This window comes from Eschrichtius robustus, chromosome 13 (assembly GCF_028021215.1).
Source record: "Eschrichtius robustus isolate mEscRob2 chromosome 13, mEscRob2.pri, whole genome shotgun sequence".
Classification (NCBI taxonomy): Eukaryota; Metazoa; Chordata; class Mammalia; order Artiodactyla; family Eschrichtiidae; genus Eschrichtius; species Eschrichtius robustus.
Genome location: NC_090836.1, coordinates 7,908,741 through 7,932,840, shown reverse-complemented (window position 1 = coordinate 7,932,840; position 24,100 = coordinate 7,908,741). Strand labels below are relative to the sequence as shown.

The 24,100-nt window shown below is 41.2% G+C and overlaps 1 protein-coding gene across 6 annotated transcripts in view; it reads right to left on the bottom strand.

The window, feature by feature from the left end:
* RIMKLB (ribosomal modification protein rimK like family member B) overlaps positions 1 to 24,100 on the bottom strand; it is a 48,487-nt gene that overhangs the window by 21,781 nt on the left and 2,606 nt on the right. For 2 of the 6 annotated variants that reach the window (XM_068561537.1, XM_068561541.1), the window contains exon 2: positions 5,496 to 5,729. In XM_068561537.1, coding sequence (XP_068417638.1) covers positions 5,496 to 5,670 — 175 coding nt within the window. In that variant the 5' untranslated portion in view covers positions 5,671 to 5,729. Of the gene's footprint in view, positions 1 to 5,495; positions 5,730 to 11,706; positions 11,730 to 14,988; positions 15,555 to 17,261; positions 17,676 to 18,118; positions 18,153 to 24,100 lie in introns of those variants that run through there. The other 4 variants (XM_068561538.1, XM_068561536.1, XM_068561539.1 and 1 more) reach the window with 4 other exon arrangements.

Here is a 24,100-nt window from a genome sequence, read left to right as displayed (position 1 = left end):
AGTTAATTTTCGTCAATTTCAGCTCTAGAAAAGTAGCAACTACCCGTCCCCCATTCTTTAGCAATACTGCACTTGGTTCTGGAGCAGCTGACATGTCTTGCAGGAGTCAGGGTGGTCTATAAGGACACTGCCCTCCAAATATCCGGCATCTCTGCTCTGATGGCTGGATGCAGCTTCTGATCAGAGGTGCAGACAAAGAGGCCAGTAGCCATTTTTGTTGCATCACTCCTCCCACTTTTACAAGCCCCTCCCCTTCCAGCTGAAGTCACTTCCAGGGGACTTTATTTCTTCAAATATCCTCTTTGCCCCTTTCTCCCTTGTCATTTTTCCCCTCTCAGAAGCCATACACTAAACACTAGGACATTCAACTGCACATATGGGGAAAATTTAAAAAGTGACTGCAAGTGCCTAGGGAAAGGTTCAGAAAAGACCTTAAAAGACATTAAGATTGCACCTTAGGCTGATCTGAAGTACAGAGACAGCCTATGACAATCAAAACAACAAAAACAGTAAACAAAAAACAGCAAACCCTGGGGAAGGGGGAGACTGATTGCCATAGTTTCCACATTAGATTCAAATGTGCAGAATTCAACAAAAACCCACAAGGCATACAGAAAACCAAGAAAGTATGGCCACTAAAAGGAATGAAATAAATCAACAGATACCATTCCTGCAGTCCTAATTAATGGCAGAGAGATTAGACAAAGACATTAAAAGAAACTACCTTAAAGACGCTCAAAGAACTAAAGAAAGATGTGAAGAAAGTCAAAGAAACAATGTGTGAACAAAATGTTAATACCAGTAGACAGAAAACATAAAAAAGAAACCAATAAGTAATTCTGGAGCTGAAAGGTACAATAACAGAAATGAGAATTCACTTAGAGGGATTCAAAGCAGATTTGAGCAGACAGAAGAATCAGTGAACTTACACATTGTGGGAGTCCCAGGAAGACTGGGCGGGGAGGCGGGGTGGGGGGGGAGTTGTGCAGAGCTAATATTTGATGAAACAGTGGCTGAAAACTTCCCAAATTTGATGAAAGACATGAATATAAACATCTAAGAAGCTCAACAGTCTCCACCTTATGAACTCAAACAGACACATGTTGATACACTATACTTAAACTTTCAAAACCCAGGACAAAGAGAGAATTTTGAAAAAAGCAAGACAGAAGCAAATCATCACATTCTATGGATCTCAATAAAATTATCAGCAGATTTCTCATCAGAAACTTTGGAGGCCAGAAGACAGGGGGCTAATACATTCAAAGTGCTAAAAGAAAAAGCCAACCAAAACTCCTACATCCAGCAAAACTCTAATTCAAAAAAGAGGGAGAAACTACCACTGGCATTTTTCACAGAACTAGAACAAAAAATTTCACAATTTGTATAGAAACACAAAAGACCCCGAATAGCCAAAGCAATCTTTTTTTTTTTTTTTTTTTATTTATTTATTTTTGGCTGTGTTGGGTCTTCGTTTCTGTGCGAGGGCTTTCTCTAGTTGCGGCGAGCGGGGGCCACTCTTCATTGCGGTGCGGGGGCCTCTCACTGTCGCGGCCTCTCTTGTTGCGGAGCACAGGCTCCAGACGCGCAGGCTCAGTAGTTGTGGCACACAGGCCTAGCTGCTCCGTGGCACGTGGGATCCTCCCAGACCAGAGCCCGAACCCGCGTCCGCTGCATTGGCAGGCGGACGCCCAACCACTGCGCCACCAGGGAAGCCCCCAAAGCAATCTTGAGAAAGAAAAACGGAGCTGGAGGAATCAGGCTCCCGGACTTCAGACTATACTACAAAGCTACAGTAATCAAGACAGTACGGTACTGGCACAAAAACAGAAATATAGATCAATGGAACAGGATAGAAAACCCAGAGATAAACCCACACACATATGGTCACCTTATCTTTGATAAAGGAGGCAAGAATATACAGTGGAGAAAAGACAGCCTCTTCAATAAGTGGTGCTGGGAAAACTGGACAGCTACATGTAAAAGAATGAAATTAGAACACTCCCTAACACCATACACAAAAATAAACTCAAAATGGATTAAAGACCTAAATGTAAGGCCGGATACTACCAAACTCTTAGAGGAAAACATAGGCAGAACACTCTATGACATACATCACAGCAAGATCCTTTTTGACCCACCTCCTAGAGGAATGGAAATAAAAACAAAAATAAACAAATGGGACCTAATGAAACTTAAAAGCTTTTGCACAGCAAAGGAAACCATAAACAAGACCAAAAGACAACACTCAGAATGGGAGAAAATATTTGCAAATGAAGCAAATGACAAAGGATTAATCTCCAAAATTTACAAGCAGCTCATGCAGCTCAATATCAGAAAACCAAACAACCCAATCCAAAAATGGGCAGAAGACCTAAACAGACATTTCTCCAAAGAAGATATACAGATTGCCAACAAGCACATGAAAGAATGTTCAACATCATTAATCATTACAGAAATGCAAATCAAAACTACAATGAGGTATCATCAGACACCGGTCAGAATGGCCATCATCAAAAAATCTACAAACAATAAATGCTGGAGAGGGTGTGGAGAAAAGGGAACCATCTTGCACTGTTGGTGGGAATGTAAATTGATACAGCCACTATGGAGAACAGTATGGAGGTTCCTTAAAAAACTAAAAATAGAACTACCATACAACCCAGCAATCCCACTACTGGCCACACCCTGAGAAAACCAGGCCATACCCTGAGAAAACCATAATTCAAAAAGAGACATGTACCAAAATGTTCATTGCAGCTCTATTTACAATAGCCAGGACATGGAAGCAACCTAAGTGTCCATCAACAGATGAAAGGATAAAGAAGATGTGGCACATATATACAATGGAATATTACTCAGCCATAAAAGAAACAAAACTGAGTTATTTGTAGTGAGGTGGATGGACCTAGAGTCTGTCATACAGAGTGAAGTAAGTCAGAAAGAGAAAAACAAATACTGTATGCTAACACATATATATGGAATCTAAGAAGAAAAAAAAGGTCATGAAGAACCTAGGGGCAAGACGGGAATAAAGACTCAGACCTACTAGAGAATGGACTTGAGGATATGGGGAGGGGGAAGGGTAAGCTGGGACAAAGTGAGAGAGTGGCATGGACATATATACACTACCAAACATAAAATAGATAGCTAGTGGGAAGCACCCGCATAGCACAGGGAGATCAGCTCAGTGCTTTGTGACCACCTAGAGGGGTGGGATAGGGAGGGTGGGAGGGAGGGAGACGCAAGAGGGAAGAGATATGGGAACATATGTATATGTATAACTGATTCACTTTGTTATAAAGCAGAAACTAACACACCATTGTAAAGCAATTATACTCCAATAAAGAGGTTAAAAAAAAGAAAAAAGAGGGAGAATTTAAGACATTCACAGAAAAGCAAAAGTTGAGGGAGTTCGTGAACCTGTAAGGTGAAATGAAAGGACATCTGCCAGTAACTCAAAGTTGTATGCAAAAAATAAATATCTCAGTAAAGGTAAATAAATGGGCAATTAGAAAAGCTAACATTACTGTAACAATAGTTTGTAACTGTACTTCAGAATTTAGAGACTAATATAATTCAAGAAAAAATAAACAATCATTAGTATAAAAGCTAGTATTGCTATAACTTTCGTTTGTAACTCCAACTCTTGTTTTCTATATAACTTAAGAGACTGGTGCATTTAAAAGGATTATCAGTTTATGTTTTGGGCCACAAAATGAATAAAGGTGTAATTTTGTGACATCAACAAATGAAAGGGGTGGAGACAGAGTGGTAAAGGAGCAGAGTGTTTACATGGTACTGAAGTCCAGCTGGTGTAAATTCAAATTAGAGTAGTATAACATAAGGATGTTAAACGTAATCCCCATGGTAAACGCAAAAAGTAAATGAAATATACACAAAAGGAAGTAAAAGGAATGTAAAGATTTCTACAAAAATGTCAACTAAACACAAAAGAAGACACTAATACAGGAGACATCAATAAAATCGGCAAAACTTTATCTAGATGGACTAAGAAAAAGAGGGAAGACTCAAGTTACTAAACTCAGAAATGAAAGGGGGAACATTACTACCGATTCTACAGAAATAAAAAATATTATAGGAGAATGCAGCAGTCCTCTCATCCACAGTTACCGCAGTTAACTGTGGTCCAGAAATATTAAGGTGTACTGAAATATATGAGCAAAGACAAAGAAACAGCAATGAGCATAAATGACACTGAGCTTTCATAGTGAACATACTGATCCAAGGCAAACAATACAGACTAATAAGAGACAAGGTTGGACAAATGGTCTATCTGCAACATTTACAGCAGAGTTAACAATATGTAAGAAGAGGGATTTTATTCTAATTTCTCCACTTAATTCTTCAAGAGTCTGTTTCCTCACCTGTAAAATGATAATATTACCTTCCTTACAAGATGGTATGAGATTTAAATAATTCAAAATATGTGAAATGTAAAAAAAAAAACCTAGAAATTCCTGGATTTATGGGACATGCATCAATGAAAAGTCTTTAAAATAAGATTAGATTTAATGTTATAGGGAAGTAGAGAGTTTCTGAAGGTTTTATCATGTTAAGATGATAAAAGTAGTGTTTAATGAATGAGAAAGGGCTAGAAAGGAAAGACTTTTGAAAAAGACATAAAGGGCTGTTGCGGCATTAAAATTTGGGGCCCTAAGATCCTGACCCAGGACAGTAAGAAGAAGAAGTCAGAATAGCTGTGGCTTGGGGGAAAAAAAGCAACAAAATTTTGTGGCATAAATGGCTCTTAAGGATGAATTAGGTCAAAAGAGACAGAGACAGAAAAACTGAAATAAGCCCATGAGTGAAATTACCTTAAAAGCAGATCTGTACTCTGCATTATTAATTCTCACAATAACCACCTCTCCCTAATAGAAAGGACCAATTTAGCTGTAACAAATCTTTTTACAAAGCTTAAAGATTCCTGCAAGTCAGTCCTAAAGAATTTCTACACATTTTCAAAATATCTTCCCCTAGTAATCTGAAAATAATATGAACTACTGAAAATATTAAAAATACTTATCACCAATTAAGTCAAATCATTTGGACACTTATATCCAGAGAGAAAAGCTGTATTTAACACCATACATGTAAAGTATCTCATAAAGAAAAAAGAAAATGAGAATTACACATGGATTTTGATCAATTTACTAGAAGGACCCTGATGGGGTACAAATTCCCTTAGAGGCACCTTATAAACAAGGCATTTTAAAAATAGAAAACAATAATGGAAGAAAACTAGTAGGTAATCTTCAATTTCCCTCCCAACTATTTCCTAAATAATACAATACAGGGTTTAACAAATACCGGTGTTGCCATTTCTTCCATAAAATATACTAGATTTTTAGACTAGATGATACTTAATAATAATCAGGCTATTAACAAATCCTTTGCCCTAATTATTCCTAAAACATGCAGAGTCACCAAATTCTAAGTAAAAATCCAAAGAAGTTACTTAACTGTAGACTTACCCAGGTTTCCTTGCTCGACTGTTAGCACCACCTCATCCATCACCACAGCCCTAAAGTCCAGTTCCTCCTCACAACATTTGGCCTTTAATGCTCGCAAGATCTCTTTTTGGGGATAGTCTTCCCTGATTCGACGATCTGTCAAAAACCACAACTTGGCAGCCACAGAGCTACACATCTTGCTCTGCCTGTTCTTCCTTTTCTGGGATTACTTCCTCCTGAATAGACTCTTTCTAGCTGGAAAAGAAGATATACATACAAAGTAAATCGAGAAACCTACTCAATTTTTTGCTTTCACACAAATCACACCATGATTATATACTAGCTATGAAAAACAGGAAATATACCCCATCTTTTCCGTCACTACAAACTCGAACAAATTATGTATATTCATGTATCTGTAGTTATTGTTCAATTATCTTCCTTTATTTCATATATGTATAGTTTCTTATAAACATTTATAGGTATGTTTAAAAATCAGATGGTAGCACATATTACTAGATGAGCATCAACAATGACGTCATTCACATAGCAACTTTAGTCAAAATAAGTAATTTGAGAATGTGGGGAAAAAATTTTAAACAACTGCCAAAGTTATTTAAATAAATGCCAAAGTTCATTCACTAAAATTTGTTTTTCAGTCAGGAGACAGCATGCTCTTACTCACTGTTTTTATTCTATTTTTAAACAGAATTTTTCTTAAACAAACATAGCTTGTTTACTAGAATGTCACCAACAAAAACAGAGAGTGCTGCTTCTCAGAGTTTATATCATGAGCAAGACAACTGAAAATCATTTTCATGAAAAGAAGAAAAAAGTTACAAGTTTTACTAACAAGCATAATAAGTGATTTCTAGTATTAGCCCAGATGACATGGCAAACCTAACACCGAAGGACAGGACAAGGGCAAGGAATAGAGGAAGCAACGGCCATACAGATGGACGGCTGCCAGCATCACAGCAGCCGGAACTGGTCCCTTATACACCGTTCACGTGCTTTCCACAGTCTCAGCCAGAAGGGCCTGCTCCACAGATGCACACAGTAAGAGCAGAACATCATGGAACAGAGGCACTACCACACACATACACATACACACGCACACACACCACCCCCTCCCTCAAGACCTTGACCTGTCCCGCCTACCACACCCACCTACCTGCCTGGGGACCCACAGTCTCAATGGCATCAGGGGATTGGAGCTCAATTTACACACGAGGAACATGGGATGTGGCCTTCCAGGCGAATGGAAAGGGTCTCACTCAGAAGGAAAGCTCCACAAGTCACACCAGAGCATCTAATGTAGAGATGTCCAGTTTCCCTTGAGAGGGAAACTATAAAAATGCCCTTAAAATGTTTACAATGGGTAGGTTTTGAAACAACCTGTCACTGACCTCCAATACTCCGAAGCCATGTCTGTGCCTCCCCTGACACTTAGTTCTTGACCACTGTCTGTTCTATGATTGACTTCATTGCATGAAATTGCACTGCATTACCAGGGCAGTTGTGGACCCAGTAGAAATCACGATGGGATGTTATAGCCACTGGCAACTGGGAAGCAGTTATGGCATGTCAGCTTTCAGGAAAATGCCCAGGCCACAACCATAACACAACATGGTGTTTTCAGTGATTCTATAACCAGACAATAAAAACACTCCAGGGCTGCAATCTCACAGTCATGCAGCAACTCTTAAGAGATGATGCCAATGGGCATATCCATCTTGTCTGGCTTCATGGCCACAGCCCTGATAGCCTCATGTAAAGTTTGGGTGTTTCTACACTGGTGTGCAACCAACAACTAACTACAGGCTCATATTAGGCTCCCCATCGCCTTTCATTTTCTTTTTAATGAAAGGGCTCGAAATCCTCATGAACCTAGGGTTCTAAGAAATAAAATGATTCCCCTCTCTGTCTGGAAGACATGAACCAAAGGTAGAGAGCGCATCATTGGCCGCAACTGGACCACATTCTTTCAGGGGGGATGCCCACACCCCCTAATCTGGAACTGGAGGCATGTTCTCGCCCTGCAGAAGAAGTGGTACCATGGGGGCTGTCACCTTGTCCTGAACTGAGGTATCTTGAGTTCGATCACGTAGAATACATTTTCTTTATCACCTTCAAAAGATTTTTGTGTTATGCCCTGGTTTTCCTGTAAAGATTTGTAGAGGTATGCGACACTGTATTCCAACTCAGTCTTCCTGTACAAGTAAATGACATCACCAGTTTCTAAAAGGCAAAGTGTGCTTAACAACCCTCAGCTGACTGGTGTTGGTATCTTCAAGTGACACCTGTCTAGATTTTTTTATCTACTATAATTTTAGTCATCTCCAGAGACCAGTTTATTATTGCCAGGGAGTGAAAGGGCACAACCTCTTCTCTGCCCAGTGGTCCACCCCAGTTTCCACGGGAGAATAAGCGGCTGACCATCCTTGGTGCCCAGAGATGCTGCTGTATACAGTGGCTGTTTGCCTTTTTCAGACTGTTCCATTGGGATTCACATTTAACAATACCCAGGAAACAGGTAAAGACGCCAGCCGCAAAGCAGAGGCTCTGCATCTCCAACAGCCCTCCTGTCCTGAAAGGCCACCAATGCATTCCTATAGGCCAGGCAGAGACCAACAGGTTGGTATCTCCTCCCTGACTATGATTTTAAAACATCTACTTTTCTCTTTCTTTCCCCCATCTGTTAACATCAAGGAAAAAGACAAAACAAAAAAAGCTGATAAAAACTCAAAAGCATAACAGTAAACCTACACAGCCTAGTAGCCCAAAGTATGCCAATAAAAGGTCAGTACTGAAGTTCATATCATATCCACTGTTTTAAAAGACAGCAGGGACTTCCCTGGTGGTCCAGTGGTTGGGACTCTGTGCTTCCACTGCAGGAGGCATGAGTTTGATCCCTGGTCGGGGAACTAAGATCCCGCAAGCCACACAGCAATCAATCAATGACAGGAAAGAGTCCCCTGTAAAGTAAAATGGTTCCCCTTTTTTCCCCTGACACTTAAAGTAGTAGGTTTGGCTACCCAATAACATATCTGTAGGAAAAGAGTTTATTCTCCAACAGTGTAAGATCAATAGGGCATTTGCAAACGTCCACATATACACAGGAGTTGATTTTTCCTCTTAGAATAAAAAAAAAAATCAGATCTATTAATTCTCTATTTTTTTATTTCTCCAAAAGTACCAAAGAAAATAATATATAAATATCAGATAATAAATAAATGCTAAACTAGCCTTTTTGAAATAAAGAGAAATCTATAAAATTTAATTTTATATTATAGTTTTCCCGTGAAAACTTCTGGATAAGCACACCAATTTTTATGACTGTCATCTTCAAATACTCCAGGCAAGGCTAATTAAATGAGAATCATAAACAAGGTGATTTCTTGTGAGGCCCCCTTCCCAGTGGTAATTATTCTGGTAAAGAAAAAGCAAAATCACAATCTACCATCTGACGATATTAAGGGCATCTCTTACTACTAGAAAAATTCTTTATTCCAGATAAGATATACCAAATGAACTTAGAATCAAAAGACTGAAAAAGAAAATATGTTGGAGGAGAGAATACATACATACTTAAATATAAAAACTAGAATTTACTCAATTTGGCAATAACTACAGCTGTACTTTCAATGACATCGTTCTGTCCTGGATGTGGATTAGGTTTGTACAGAAAAATAACAAATGTGTGAATAGGCACTCTTTCACTATTATTTCCTGTAACTCTTTTCTCCTGACAGCTTTCCCCCTGTACATAATCCCCAGGGCTTCATTCTTAACCCCTTCTTTCCTTTCTCTAGAAAAGTCATTCTCAGTCCAGTTTCAACTACTATCATTGACCTACTAAATGTATTTTTCCAACCAGGAGTTCAACTGAATTTCAGATCTTGTTTCAATATGCCTAAACAGGCATCCTTAACTAAATGCCACCCACTATTGCCTCAGTTAAGCAAGTAAAGTACTGCAGTACATATTTATTGAAAAAGATTCCACAAATCAGTGGACTTGCACAGTTCCAACCCACATTGTTCAAGGGTCAACTCTGTGTGTGTGTGTGTGATAATATACATACATATGATAAATATATATATATACACACACACATATAATAAATAGATGCCATAACAGAAGCATAATGTTTAAAGATGTTGAATGACATGCCTTATCAAACTCCAAATACTGGGCTATTCTAAAACTAAAAGTTGAATGAACACTATTTCAAATTAAACCTCGGGTATTATAGTAACCATTTTACAGATTAAGAAATGAAGATTAAGAGAGTTAAGAAAGGCACCTAAAAAAAATTTTTTTTAACTAAGTAATACTAGTAAGTAGCATAGCTTATATTTCCAGAGATTTTCTAAGTCCCAACAGTCTCCCTCCAAATCATACTACGTGCCTATATTGACTTTAATTGTATGTTTTAACACCTACTTTGTTATGCTTAAGGTTTTAAACCAAGGATCTGTTTATCAAGGCTTTTCTCTCAATTTCAATAAGTTCTAATGCTTCCCCGCCTCCCCAAAAAATCCAAAACACAACAAAACACAATCTGGGATACACATGAAATTTTACCCTCTTTCTTTTCCTTGCCTTATCCAGTGTCTCTTTAGGAGGTGGATCTGAGTTACTGTTAGAAATGAGAATGAATGGGAATAAGGGGCAGAGAGACAAAAGCATTAAGAAAGATGGGAGAAAGGTAGGAACACCCCACTGTGTGTGTGTGTGTGTGGGGGGGGTGGTGCACTTATTAAAGGGGTACAGAAAATGAATGATAAAATGAAAATCTCAGAAGTCTCAGAGACAACCGATTAATAGTGTTAAACCTGTTACCCATCATCCACTAAAAGTATGTCCCTTTGGGGCTTCCCTGGTGGCGCAGTGGTTGAGAATCTGCCTGCCAATGCAGGGGACACGGGTTCGAGCCCTGGTTTGGGAAGATCCCACATGCCACGGAGCAACTAGGCCCGTGAGCCACAGCTACTGAGCCTGCGCATCTGGAGCCTGTGCTCCGCAACAAGAGAGGCCACGATAATGAGAGGCCCGCACACCGCGATGAAGAGTGGCCCCCACTTGCCGCAACTAGAGAAAGCCCTCGCACAGAAATGAAGACCCAACACAGCCATAAATTTAAATAAACAAATAATAATAAATTAAAAATAAATAAATAAATAAATAAATAAAAAAGAATGTCCTTTTGAAACTTCGGTAGTTCCTCCACAATCTCATCCTTTAGCTAAGATGCCACTTTAAAAATATCACTGTCTGGGTGCCATTTTCCTTAGCACATTAACTTGAACTTAGACTGTAAGGCTGTGAAAGCAGGAGCAGGTTAGGTATTAATCAAAGTTGACTTTACAGTGACAGAAATGGATGACAGTCCCCTACTTATTCTTGAAAGAGTATACCTCAAAAACAGAGCAAATATCTAATTTTCCAAACTTTACATGACACATTCACTAATACTCTCTTACAGCTCTTTCTATCATAATACTTTTTCTTAAAAAAACTACATACAAGATTTTGCACAAAAAATGAGAGGATAACCATTTTCCTATACATACTCAATATGGTCCCCTGTACTCTTTTCTACTATATCTAAAGATATCGAAGGGAATCTGGATAAAGTAAATTCACTTTTGAGTAATTATATGCACCAAATACTGTGTTAGACAGTTTATTTGTATCTTCTCACTTAATCCTCACAATCATCCCTGTGACACATTATTGTCCTCATTGGGCAAGTGAGGCTGCACTAGCAGAGAGGTCACTTGTCTAAATTAGAAAGTGGTAGAAGAGCCCAGAGTCACTTCAAATTCCACACACTCTATGGCAGAGACTGCCACCTGCCTACCAATATCCACTTTCCGGGGCTTCCCTGGTGGCGCAGTGGTTGAGAATCCGCCTGCCAATGCAGGGGACAAGGGTTCGAGCCCTGGTCTGGGAAGATCCCACATGCCACGGAGCAACTAGGCCCATGAGCCACAGCTACTGAGCCTGCGCGTCTGGAGCCTGTGCTCCGCAACAAGAGAGGCCGTGACAGTGAGAGGCCCGCGTGCCGCGATGAAGAGTGGCCCCCGCTTGCCGCCAACTAGAGAAAGCCCTCGCACAGAAACGAAGACCCAACACAGCCAAAAATAAATAAATAAATAAATAAAATTAAAAAAAAAAATCCACTTTCCACTTACTCCTCTGTAGTAACAGATCCGATATTTACCTGAGCACACTGCCATATGACTAAGAGACTGCATTTGTATTCCGTAGGCTTTCTTGCAACTAGATATGGTCGAAGAGTGCTGAGCCAAAGTACTGCACTCCAACTTCCAGGAAGCATGCTAAAGAGATGTACTCTTCCTTGGCCCTTCCTCCATTCTGCTACCTGGAATGTGGGTGTCATGGCTACACCTCCAACAACCATCTGGACAGAGGACAAGAGTCGACCCTAGGAAAAGCGCAGCTACGTGTTAGAAGAACTTGAATCCCTGACAACTGCGCAGTGCTGTGGCCTTAAACTGCTTACTATCTCTTTTTCATGAGGAAGAAATAAACTTCCAACTCAATGATATTTTGGGATTCTTTATTATAGCCAAAAAAGATAAACTACTAAGTACACAAAACTAAGCATTCAACTGCATAATACATTCAATTAATATTTGAGTGCCTACTACACACTCTCCCTAAAGATACCATGGTAAACAAAAGAGACAAACCCCCAGCCCTGAAAGAACTAAAAATGATCTGATGTTAAAATGTCATGAATAAGAAAAAATGCTCAACATCACTAAGCACTAAGAAATGCAAATAAAAACACAAAACTACCTCACAGGATGGTTACAATAAAAAAAAAAAAAACAAAAAACCCAGAAAATAACAAGTGTTGGGGAGGACGTGGAGAAACTGGAAGCGCTGCCAACTGCCGGTGGGAATGTTAAATGGCGCAGCTGCTGCCGAAAACAGTATGGTGGTTCCTCAAAAAATTAAAAATGGAATCACCATACAATCCGGCAATTCCACTTTTAGGTATATACCCAAAAGAACTGAAAGCTGAGTCACAAAGAGGTATCTGTACACATATGTTCAGAGCAGCATTATTCACAATAACTAAAAGGTGGATGCAACCCAGGTGTACATTTGACAGATGAATAATAAGCAAAATGCATGTATCAGAATCTAATGCCTTAAAAAGGCATTAGATTCTGATACATGCTTACAACATGAATGAACCTTGACGACATTATGCCCCACAATCTAAAGTACTCTAATTCACAGAAAGTAGAATGATGGTCGTTAATGGCTGGGGCGTTTAAAGATTAGGGAGTTACTGTTTAATGGGTATAGGGTTTCGGTTATGCAGGACGAAAGAGTCTGGAGATGGATATGGTGATGGCTGCACAATATGAATGTACTTAATACCACTAATCTGTTAAGATGGAAGTTTTGTGTGTATTTTACAATAAAAAGAAAACTGGAAAAGGAAAAAAACTGTCATGAGCAAATTAACATGCAAATGTTTACACATTCCCAACTAAAGGGTCAAAAAAATGTTACCTTTACTTAAATAACCTGTAGCTTTGTTACTAAAATTCCCAAAATAGTCTGTGGTATAAACAAAACCTAAGTTTTCTCTGGAATCCAAATAACATTTCTAATGATTTCACTTAACAGAGAAATGTTACATCAGAGTATCTCTGGAATGTGGCACAAAGTTTAAAAAATGTTCCTGAGATGCAATGCACAGTACAGCTCAAAGTTCATCACATTTAACATGTTAAATGTCAGGCCTTCCTTCAACATTTTCTTTCTGGACACTATGCTGTAAAAAGGTTTGGGAAGCTGTTAACATATTCAAGAAGGCTTTGCAGATATGGCTAACTACATCACATGTCAAAGGAATAAGCTAACAACTGAGAACTCCAAAGCATCAGGGAAGAATTCCAAGCTTGCTGTATTTGGGCAAACCTGCATGAATTTTCAAGATGTAGTTTTCTGATAAAGCATCAAAGTCTGAAATACTGCCAAATACGGGACAGCAGAGCAGTAACACAGAACCGGTCTGATCTTATATAGCAAATCCATGCTCTATCTTGGAGACCTTATTTCTATATTTCTAAGAACACGAAGCTAAGAGCTAGTATCAGAAGTGGTGAAAAGAGAGAGAGATGGAGAGAGGGAAACAAAAAGGGGACTGTTAAGGAGCTGAATAGAGCAAAAACATTTAAGAAGTAGGTTTGGATTATTTTTTTTGATCACAACTTGGTGGTGTGCTGTCACTTTTGAAAGAAAGGTAGTAAAAACAAAAACAAAAACAGAAAACAAAACTTGGCATATCAACATTTACACAAATTTGTTCTGCTAATTCATCAATTCACAATCCAGTAGACTCCTCCAGACATTGCTGGGAGAAGTGACTGACAGGGGAAAGGACCAAACAGTAAAGTTTCCAAGTAATGAAAGACAATTTACCCAACATCTGTACCTAATCCGCCCCCCCTCCCCCGCCCTCCATTCAACCTCTCTTGAAACAAGAGGACCAATGAAATTAGACAGTAAACTCTATGAGGACAGAATCCCCATCTGTTGTATTCCCTACTATTATCCCCAATGGGCAGCATAGAACCTGAAAAGGACATGGTTACGGGTTAGGAGTTACTTTAAAGGACTTTGTTATGCTGAATTACAAAGGAGTATCAAAAAACCAGAGCTATTTTCAAAATTAAACACCAGGCAAATTGTACAACATAATATCTAAACGTAGCTGTTTAAAATTTAAAATTTTATTTTTTCAGTTTCGCATAAAAAACAAACAACCCAAAGCTATTGCTACTTTCTATCATCATTATACAACCTTTGTTAACAATTAAAGTGGGGCCTGGGGTTAGGGGCAGTAAGGAGAGGAAAAAAGATATAAGCAGATGGGTTCCGTGCAGACCAGGCTCTAAGGGAGTAGATCTGGCTAGCTCTGTGACTTTTGTCCTCCAAGCCAATTTTGAAAGGGAAAAAACATCGGAAAAGAAAACACTGAAAATGACACCATGGCATCAGTTACCATGAAGCCAGAAAATCAGTCCTTTTCTGCAAACCAAACATTTACACAGATACATATGGCACATAAATCTAAAATATATTATGTACAGATATTTTTGGAGGTACTATATTATTTCTTCACAACACTTAATATGACAAGCAGGAAAATTCCCAAGTAATGCAGGACAATTTACCCAACACCTGTATCTAATCTCCCCGATTGAACCTCTCTTGAAACAACTGCACATGCCAGTACAGCTAACATCTAAAAATACTACTTTCTTCATTGTTCTTATCACTACCTACCTACCACTCAATAGCGTAACTATAACAATTCTAAAGGCTCTTTTCTCAAATGCTTATGACTTAATCCCACTTTCAGAGAATATTCTTTGTAAACTAATCAGCCATAAAATCTCTCTACAAATCCACCCCCAAAAAAACAGTTGTCAGCAAGCAACATACAATAACTCACCCTCCTTACTTTATGTTTGGTTTTCTCACTCTTCATGGGCTGTTTGTGGGTACAGAAGTTCTTCCTCCACCCATTTTCTGTGTTTAGGTCTCTATACCTACTCCCCAGAAGAAGATGATAAAAGCTATGTCCCAAAGTGTGGAACAACTCACTCTACTCTGTCCCATTCCCCTAATCTGTTCCAGTGTTCATGGTGTTCAGTCTTTTAGCTCATTGGGAGGGGAGAGGAATTGAGAGATCGATCAGTCTAGTGACTTACCCCAGCAGCAAACCCCATGTGAATACAAATTGGGGAAAGAAAGAATTGGGAGATAATTTAAAAGGTATGTTTCATCCTGTGCCCCAACAAAGTAATGCATGAAGTTTGGCTGGTGTTCAGAGAAAAAAAGAATGTTCATTTTCGAACCTTCTTTACAGTATGGCTAAGAAGTGGTAGAAGATTTACAAGATATTGCTGGTATTTCCCTCTGGTGAGGAAGAGGGGACCGAATGAGAAGGGAAAAGAAAAAAAGGATAATTTCTTCTTGTCACTCTCCCCTGCACCCCCAGATGCTATCATATTCAATAGGAAACATGAAAAAAAATTTTAAAGCTATCCAACTAGAAACTAAGATAAGTGGAATTTTAGCTCATAGCCAAAAGTCTGAAGGTTAGATATACAGCTCCTTACCCCCTACAGGGGGAAAGGCAGGAAGAGAAAAGTGGCTCTTCACTGAGTAGAGGGCTGCATGTGACTCAATTTGCTGCTCCCCTTCTTGGCTCTGTTTTCAGAATCACACAGACTGCCTCCCTGCCTGACAAGCAGACTCCAGCACCTGGCGGGGGTAAGAGAAGACAAGGGAGAAAACAAGGGAGACAGAGAAAGAGAAAAACATCAACAGCCATGTTGCCAAACTAACAACTAAGTCTATGACATGAACGAAGGAAACTAATACCTAACCAAGATAGACTGGAATAAACAAAAGATCACGTCAAAACAAAATAGTCCTCCTCCCCTTTGACACACTAACTAAATCCAATAACCATTATAAAAGAAATCTAACTATAGTATGACTATATTAGAGCTTTTCATCCCAGAAGTTATGGTGACTCTCCATGACTAAAATTTCAGAGAGTGCTTTATTTCAAGTGAATATCTTAAAAGTATTTGGACAGTCAATTGTTTAAGAAATCGTTTTTTTCTTTTTAAAAAGACCTTAGAACTATCCGATGCTATGAAATAAAATGAGATCTAAAGAAAATAACATTAACATTTTAATGGTTACAGTTAAAAATTATATCATCCATAAATATAATCAAGCCCACAAAAGGAAAACCTTCCATATTAGGCTGCCCATACAGTTTCCATACAGATTTCAAATTTAACCCAACTCCACAAAGATGTGGGAACAATTCCTGTAATTAATGAGAAAACGGCACAAGCAAAGAATTTACATCGAGGTTACATTCAACACGGTTACTATAATAATCCCACTCACAGAAGAGAATTAACGCCCCATCTCTATCCGTAAACACAAATGGGAGAAAATACAGGGGATGACAAATCTGCGATTAGCGATAAGGAAAAATTAGTAAGGCAAATCTGAAGTTATTACCCCCTAACTACTTTGGATTTATTGCGGGGGGAGGGGGGGTAAAGATCTGCATCATGGTCAAATGCTGTTAAAAAAAAAATCAAACGAGACAAGCAATTACTGTCACCCATCTTATTCAGAGGGCTTTCAAAAGAAAAAGAGGAATGGCTGTCACTCTTCTAAAAATGTACACGTAAGGAGAAAAGCGTGGAATTAAAACAGAATAACTGCGGGACCAATACCAGCCCCTCCCGCCTCGGTCACACACCACAGGAATCTGTCTGACGGCAGCAGTGGAGGCAGAGATCACCACGCTGCCGAGGACAGGTTAGCGCCACGCGTGTGTGGGTCCGACACGCATCCCCAGGGTCACCACACCCCCTCGCCGAGGGGAGACCACACTGCTCCCCGCCCGAGGCCGCCGCCTCCCTCCAGCCTCCCGCACCCACCGGCCTCCTCAGCCCCTCCCGGCGCAGACGCCCACCCAGCCCGGGGTCCGCCGAGCGCCCCGCCGCCCCCGGCTCTGAGGCGACCACCGGCCTCCCCAAGCCCCGGGCCCCAGCCGCGCACGGCCCCGTCCTCTCTCGGGCCAGGCCCCGCTCGTCTGGAGCCCGTTCTGCCCAACTCGGCCGCGGCGGTCGGGCGCGCCGCCGCCTCTCACCACGACCCCCGGGGAGGGAACGCGAGGGTCCCGCTCACCTGGCTGGGGCGACTCCTCCCTGGCTCTCGGCCGGCGGCGCCCGGCTGGGGCCTCCGAGGGCGGCGCGGGCGGGCGGCCGGGCGGGCAGTAAGTCCGAGGAGAGGAGGGGGAGGGGGTCGGGATGCCGGGAGCCGCCTCCTTTCTCCGCCGCCGCCGCCACGGCTCCCACAGCCTGGCCCGGCGCCCTCGCCCACTCGCCTCCTTTCTCACAGCCGCGCGGTCGGTCTGGCTCTCCCTCACCTCACACACCCACACATACACACACACACTCACCCCCCCACACCCACACACACGCACACCCGACTGCTCCTCACTCCCTCACACTCCCTCACTCGCCTGGCGTGCGCGCGCGCGCGACCCCGCTCTCACAGCGCGCGCGACGCCGGCGGAGGCCGCCCCGCGCTCCCCCAGACCTAGGCGAAGCGCGCCGTCCGCCCGCGTGCCGAGGACCCGTGCGCGCCCCGGCCCCGGCCCCGCCCTCCAGGCGCGGCGGCGCGGCGAGCTGCCGGCCGAGGGAGGGGCCGGGCCAGCCAGCCGGCCAAACCTGGCCGAGCGGATCTGACACCTGCGTCGGGACCCGACCCCCAGGCGTCCCGTCTCCACTGGCAACCCTCTCGGCCTCTGGGGTCGAGGAGAGGCGATGGGGCGCGCGCGCGCGCGCGCGCCGGGAGGAAAAGGGGAGCGCGAGAGCGCTTCGAGGACGCGCTTTCCCCACCCGCCCCCAAACCGTCCTCACTGAGAAAGGGAAACGGATGGAGGGGCGAGGTTTGTTCCCAACTCGAAACCGCGTGGTGAATCCCTTCCGCTGTACACCCTCCCCGCCCTCACCGTCCCTCCTCCAGCCCCATTCACCCACACTCTGAACCCTGAGGCGAGCCCACCGAGTCTCCCAGGCGCAGTGTGCGGAGTGCGTGTCCGCGCCTCTGCGCCTCCCGCCCGTCCCCGCCCACCTCCCGCGCGTCCCCGCCCACCTCCCGCGCCGCTCTGAGGACCGCCTCCCCCTCGAGCCCCCTCAAACCGTGGTCTCCCCTCCGGAGGCAAAGGTTTGGGGGGCAAAGACCGTAAACACCCATAAGGTCCTTGTCCCTGTACAGAGTAAGGACAATGCCTCTGTAGATAGTGAGGCCAATTTTTAAACATCATGTATTCGCCAGGCTTTAGGCAGGTTTTAAGATACAGGCGGGGCACCGTGGTACAGCCAGCTCTGCCGCTTAGAAAGCAGTGTAAACCTTGTTACTTAACTTGTTAATTAACCTAGTTACTTAACTTCCTGTGATCCCTTGTTATGAAAAGAGTATATTCCAAGGTTGCTGTGTGAATGAAATGTGATAATAGACTTACAAGCATTTTGTAAATTTCCAAACTGTGTAAAATGAATGTTTTACACTTATTTTCATTTACACTTTAGTGTGTTTCTTCGCAGTATGGCTGAGAAGGGGTAGAAGATTTTTTAAGATGTTGCTGGTGATTTCCCTCTAGTGAGGAAGGTCAAAAAACTCCTCCACAAAGGAGGGTACGAATATGAATAGGTCGGAAGCAACCTAAATATCCATCCACAAATGAATGGTTAAAGATGTGGTATGTATATACAATGGAATATTACTCAGCCATAAAAAAGAATGAAATAATGCTTTTTGTAGCAACATGGATGGCCCTAGAGATTATCCATACTAAGTAAAGTTAAGCCAGGCAGAGAAAGACAAATACCAAGTGATGTTGTATGTGGAATCTAAAATACGACACAAATGAACTAACTTATTTACAGAACAGAAACACAGACAGAGAACAGACTTCAGGGAGGGGGGTTGGGGGAGGAATGGAGTGGGAGTTTGGGATTAGCAGGTGCATTCTATATAATAGAATATCCAAACAACAAGGTCCTACTGTATTGCACAAGGAACTGTATTCAATATCCTGTGATAAACCATACTCTATATGGAAGATTCATTTCCAAATAACCTTAGTCATTTATTACACCAGATATCCCAGATGTGAGAGAGTACGTCCTAACACGTTTGCCTTCTTGCAGATCACAACCCCTTCTCAGTCCCCTCAGCCAACAAATTCTTTTCAGCATTCCTTTCCCAATCTTTAGGGTCTGCTTTTTTTTTTTTTTTTTTGCTGATTTACTTCAGGGGGACTTGAGAGTCCCCTGACTGAGAAATGTAGTTAGGGTGTTAACTAAGTGTTTACTGCACGTTTTGACACAGAGTAACCTAGGATGGTGAACTATTTTCACGAAAGATACGTTTAGAGGTACAAAAGTGTTATACGATATATACTACCTTCAGAAGAAAGGGGGGAAAAGTCTACAGAACTAAAATGTTGCTATTTACTCCACTCTGATATTATGTCCTGGAACATGAAGTACTTCCCTTCAATCTAAAGAGGAAAAGAAGAGAATCATTTTGTGATCAAAGAAAGCTTGACCACAGAGATAGGAGCACAATGAAAATCTGACACAAAATACATAGGGAAACTGGCACAGAGGAAAGGTCGGGGGCATGCCCAGCAGAGGATCCCAATTCACAGTAACCACGCACTGCCCAAGAAAACCAGGTTGTATAGGTGAAACTGTGGATAGGGAGTATGAGGCTATTAATTAACAGGCCACTTGTCCTTTAAAAAATGCTGTCATTCAATATACTATCACTATGCGCCAGACACATCCTAAGAAATTCATAACACACACAACAACTTTGCTTTTCACTTAATCTAGTCAGGGAAATAAACCCAGAAGTATATTTTTAAAAACAAAGCCAATGATATGTCACTCTATAAGATAATCTTTACATGAATAATGATCAAATTCATACCTCCTATTTTTGTATGAAGTAATGAGGGAGCAGATATTGTTTTTAGCATTTCCAGAAAGGCTCAGTTTCTTAGATTCAACCAGAATCTTTGTGTTTTCACGGTAGTTATGTCTGGTCAGGTGTGGACTCACACCTCCTTTTGGTGGCAATGTAACTTATCTTGGTTTAATCATGCGCCACTCATTTTTAACCCATAAATTGATACTCTTCAGGAGGGGGTGGGTTGAATCCCTTGAGAAGACATATTATAAGTAACCTCACGTCTCTGGAGTCAGATGAATCTGATTTATCTGATTTGAAATCCCAGCTTTATTTGCTGGTGTCATGGGATTGTTGCCTCTATGAGCCTCAGTTTTCTCATCTACAAAATGAAAATTAACTATTTCACTGAACTATAAGGATTAATGAGGTAACTTAAATATAATGCACTACATATGAAGCGTGCAATAAATATTAGCTATTATTACACAAGACTGATGTTCACCCAAGCTGAAGGGACCAAGGATTAGACAAGAGGTGCTGGAATTATCCATGTATCACCTTATTGAAATGTTCTTGGTGGACAATATGAAGATAGTTAGTGGGAGAGGCACATAAAACAGAGGATTTGATGAAAACAAAATCTCCCCCAACAAAGTTGCCCAGGTTCTCTGATTCAACTTGAATTGCATTGGTGTATATCTACATCAGCCAGAAAGCATAACTCACCTATTATCTAGACTGCGGGTCAAGCAAAAACTTTAAGTACCCCATAGACACCATCTGTGCAAATCTTTCTCTCCTGGGGTTAAAGACAAACAAGCTGGGGTTTGATCAAAACTAAGGCCTAAAGTAGTGAAGAGAAAAACTGTAAACAGGAATGAATCCAGAATTATTCTCAGTACCTAAAATAGTGTACATCACTGGGTATCTAATGTGATTCGTGTGGATGGAGAAAAGGTAGTGGGTGTCTTATATCAGAACGTACACTAGCAAATAAGAAACAGTAGCGGCAGCTGCAGTAGATGCAGCTCTCCCCGTGCTTCCTCTCCCAGAGCCAGCCGGCTAGAACCAGCCTGGCAACAACAGTCTTCAGTTAGAATAGCTAAACCCCGATCTAGCCTTTCTCCACCCACATCCCTCCTCCTTTCCCTCCACTCCATTTGTGCACAGTAAGCTGAGCGCCTCTCTAACTATGCTAAGAAAATACAGATGCCAGACACAAAGGAGGATGGGGTGGGGAAAGGGAGGAAAGACCGTACAGATTGGCTGCATCAGAGAAAGAAAAAGTGTAAAGGAAAACAATGACTTAGAGAGGTGATGTAGGTTTTTCCCCTTCCTTTAATTGTATCTGGCTACTATTTCTTTTTCTCTGTTACACAGGAATAAACCAGGATGTTTAAAATGCAGATTCCTTGGCCTTCACCCCGACCTGCTGAATGAGCCCGGGTATCTGCATTTTTTTGAGCCAAACACAAAACTGATGGAATCAGCCAATAGTCTGCAAATTTAACAAGCTTACCAAGTTGGATCTTAGCTACATGACAGCTTGAGAATAGTGTCTTCAAGAGATAACCATTTGTAAAATGTTCTTAATTTAAAGCACTCAGCATTTATAAACTCGATGTAAGCCTCAAGCAACCTTGAAATGTTGAGTAAATATCGTTAGTCTCTTCTGACAGAAGGGAAAATCAGGGCAATGAGATAAAATCATTGGTGGCAATTCCGAGTCTCCTGATTCCCTATCCACTGGAGTATCATAAAAGTATCTCAGTCTGGGAAGAATAGAAGAAGAGAGAATGGACTAAGCAAATGTGCAAAGGCAGCAGCGTGTTCTCCTTTAAAGAATAGAGGAAGCCTCAAATAATAGGGGAAAAAAGAAAACAAGAACCCTCCACTAGGTGCAGGGAGACACCGGATTGAATTTGTTGACATTTCAACCATAAAAATGATGATATCAAACCACGCAGGGGCTGTAGGATCCGCCACACACCTATGTCACCAGCAGCACCTTGAATGATTAACAAACATTTACAGATTGAACGGATGAATGAATGAATGCGTTCTGGGATCACCCTAATGATCTGCCACCATCATGATTGTCCTGGTCCAGTTTGCTATCTTTTGCACATCGAAATAGTTAGACTAGGGAGTTCTGTTCATTAGTCTAAGTTCATGTAGTTATCCTTGATGCAAAGAAACAGAACGATTTATATCTGTTGTGTCCAAATCCTTATCTACCCTATTTCTACACTGTTTTTAAATCATTTTTGCTCTCTTGGGTTACAAACCCATTTTGATCATCAAGCTAGATTTGTTTAATCTTCCTTGCTTTTCTATTTAACCCTTCTTCCGTCGACTCTACCTGACTCCCCCAAACTAACTGTTTCCTTGATTTTTTTGTCTCTCTCTCTCAGTGCCTTTCAGTTTGGGATTCATCCTAGGAGCATGAGGAGACAGTGAAGAGAAAGAAAAAAATGAGTGACACAGTGGAATTACTAGGCAAATTTCTCTAAATATACAAGTTCCAAACCTTTCCCAAAACTTTTCTGGACAACTAGGGCAGACAACGGAGACCAAGATAGAGGATCTATAACACTGGCTTGCTTAGTAAATAAATGGTGAATGAGGAAATTGCCACAGAAATATTTGAAACATATAGTTCTACATGTGAAACATATAGTTCTACATGTTTGAAACATATAGTTCTATATCTGTCCCCAGTCTCATAATAAACCTAATATGTCTTAGAACATGTTTAATCCTCCTAATAACCCTACTGCATTTGAGTTATCTCCTTTTTACAAATGAGCAAACTAAGGAACAGAGACGTTGAGTAACTTTTTCAAACTCACACAGTTAGCAAGTGGCAAAACCGTGATTTGAATCCAAGCATCAAAGTACATACTCTTAACCAACTCCTTATAATCCCTCAAAGGCTACACAATTGATTTTGTCAGCAGTTTCTTCCCACTACTTAGTATGTAAAGTTTTATTTGGATATTGATGCCTGCTATTTTGGCTTATGTCTCTAATATCATATACAAACATTTGATAAATAATGGTTATTTATATATATATATATTTGGAATTTGTCGCAAAGGATCTCGTTGTCCATTCCTCAACCATACATATAAGGATTTAACCAAAAAATCATTACTAAAAAAAAAAAATCATTACTAATGTTATTCTCCAAATACATATAGATTCCATTGTAATCAACAAAGTACAAATCCACTTAAGTCATAGATGGATTTGCTAAAGTCGTAGAAGCATTTTATCATTAAGCTTTTTCTCCAACTTCCGTTACTAAAAATAAGAACTACTATTTTTGTGGGAAACTGAAATGTTTGGTGGTTCAGAAAGGGACCCACTGATATGTTGGGGCAAAAAGGGTTTAGCAGAAAGTCAAGGTTTAAAAGACAAACCAGGGTTTAATGCCTGACCGAGAGGGCAAAAGTAGGTCAGTGTCCCTGGCAGTCACAGCTGGTAGAGAGTGATGTCACCCAAGTAATGGGGTGGGGGGTAGGGGAGGTGGGATTTAAGGTGGGGAAGTGGAGAGACCCTTTGAAGGGGTGACCGTGGGGATGGGAGGGGAGGAATTTACAGAGGCGGACTTAAGGCAGCCTTTTATAGGCTAATGGCAGAAACAGCTGAAGCACCACTTCCTCCGCTCTCTTCCCTCTTCCCAGGCTGCTTTCTCCCAGGCCTCATTCCCTACCTCATATCAACATCAGACCCCTCTGCTGGAGACAAAGACACCAGAGAAGGGAATGAGGAAAAAGACAAGCCTGAAAAGGAATAATTTCCATAAAGGAGAGAGTGGTGAGGAGAGAAGTGAAGTGAATTTTAATCAAAACCAGGGAAACATGATGGGAAAGAAGAAAAAAAACGGAGAGGGGCAGATGAAAAAATAGTGGAAAGGGAGGAAACGATGGCTGAATGAACCAAAAAACATATTAGTGAATGGAGCAAAATTAGTATACTGGAAATACAATTATAATAACTTCTAACGTTTTAAAAATGAAGCAAGCAAAGAGCTG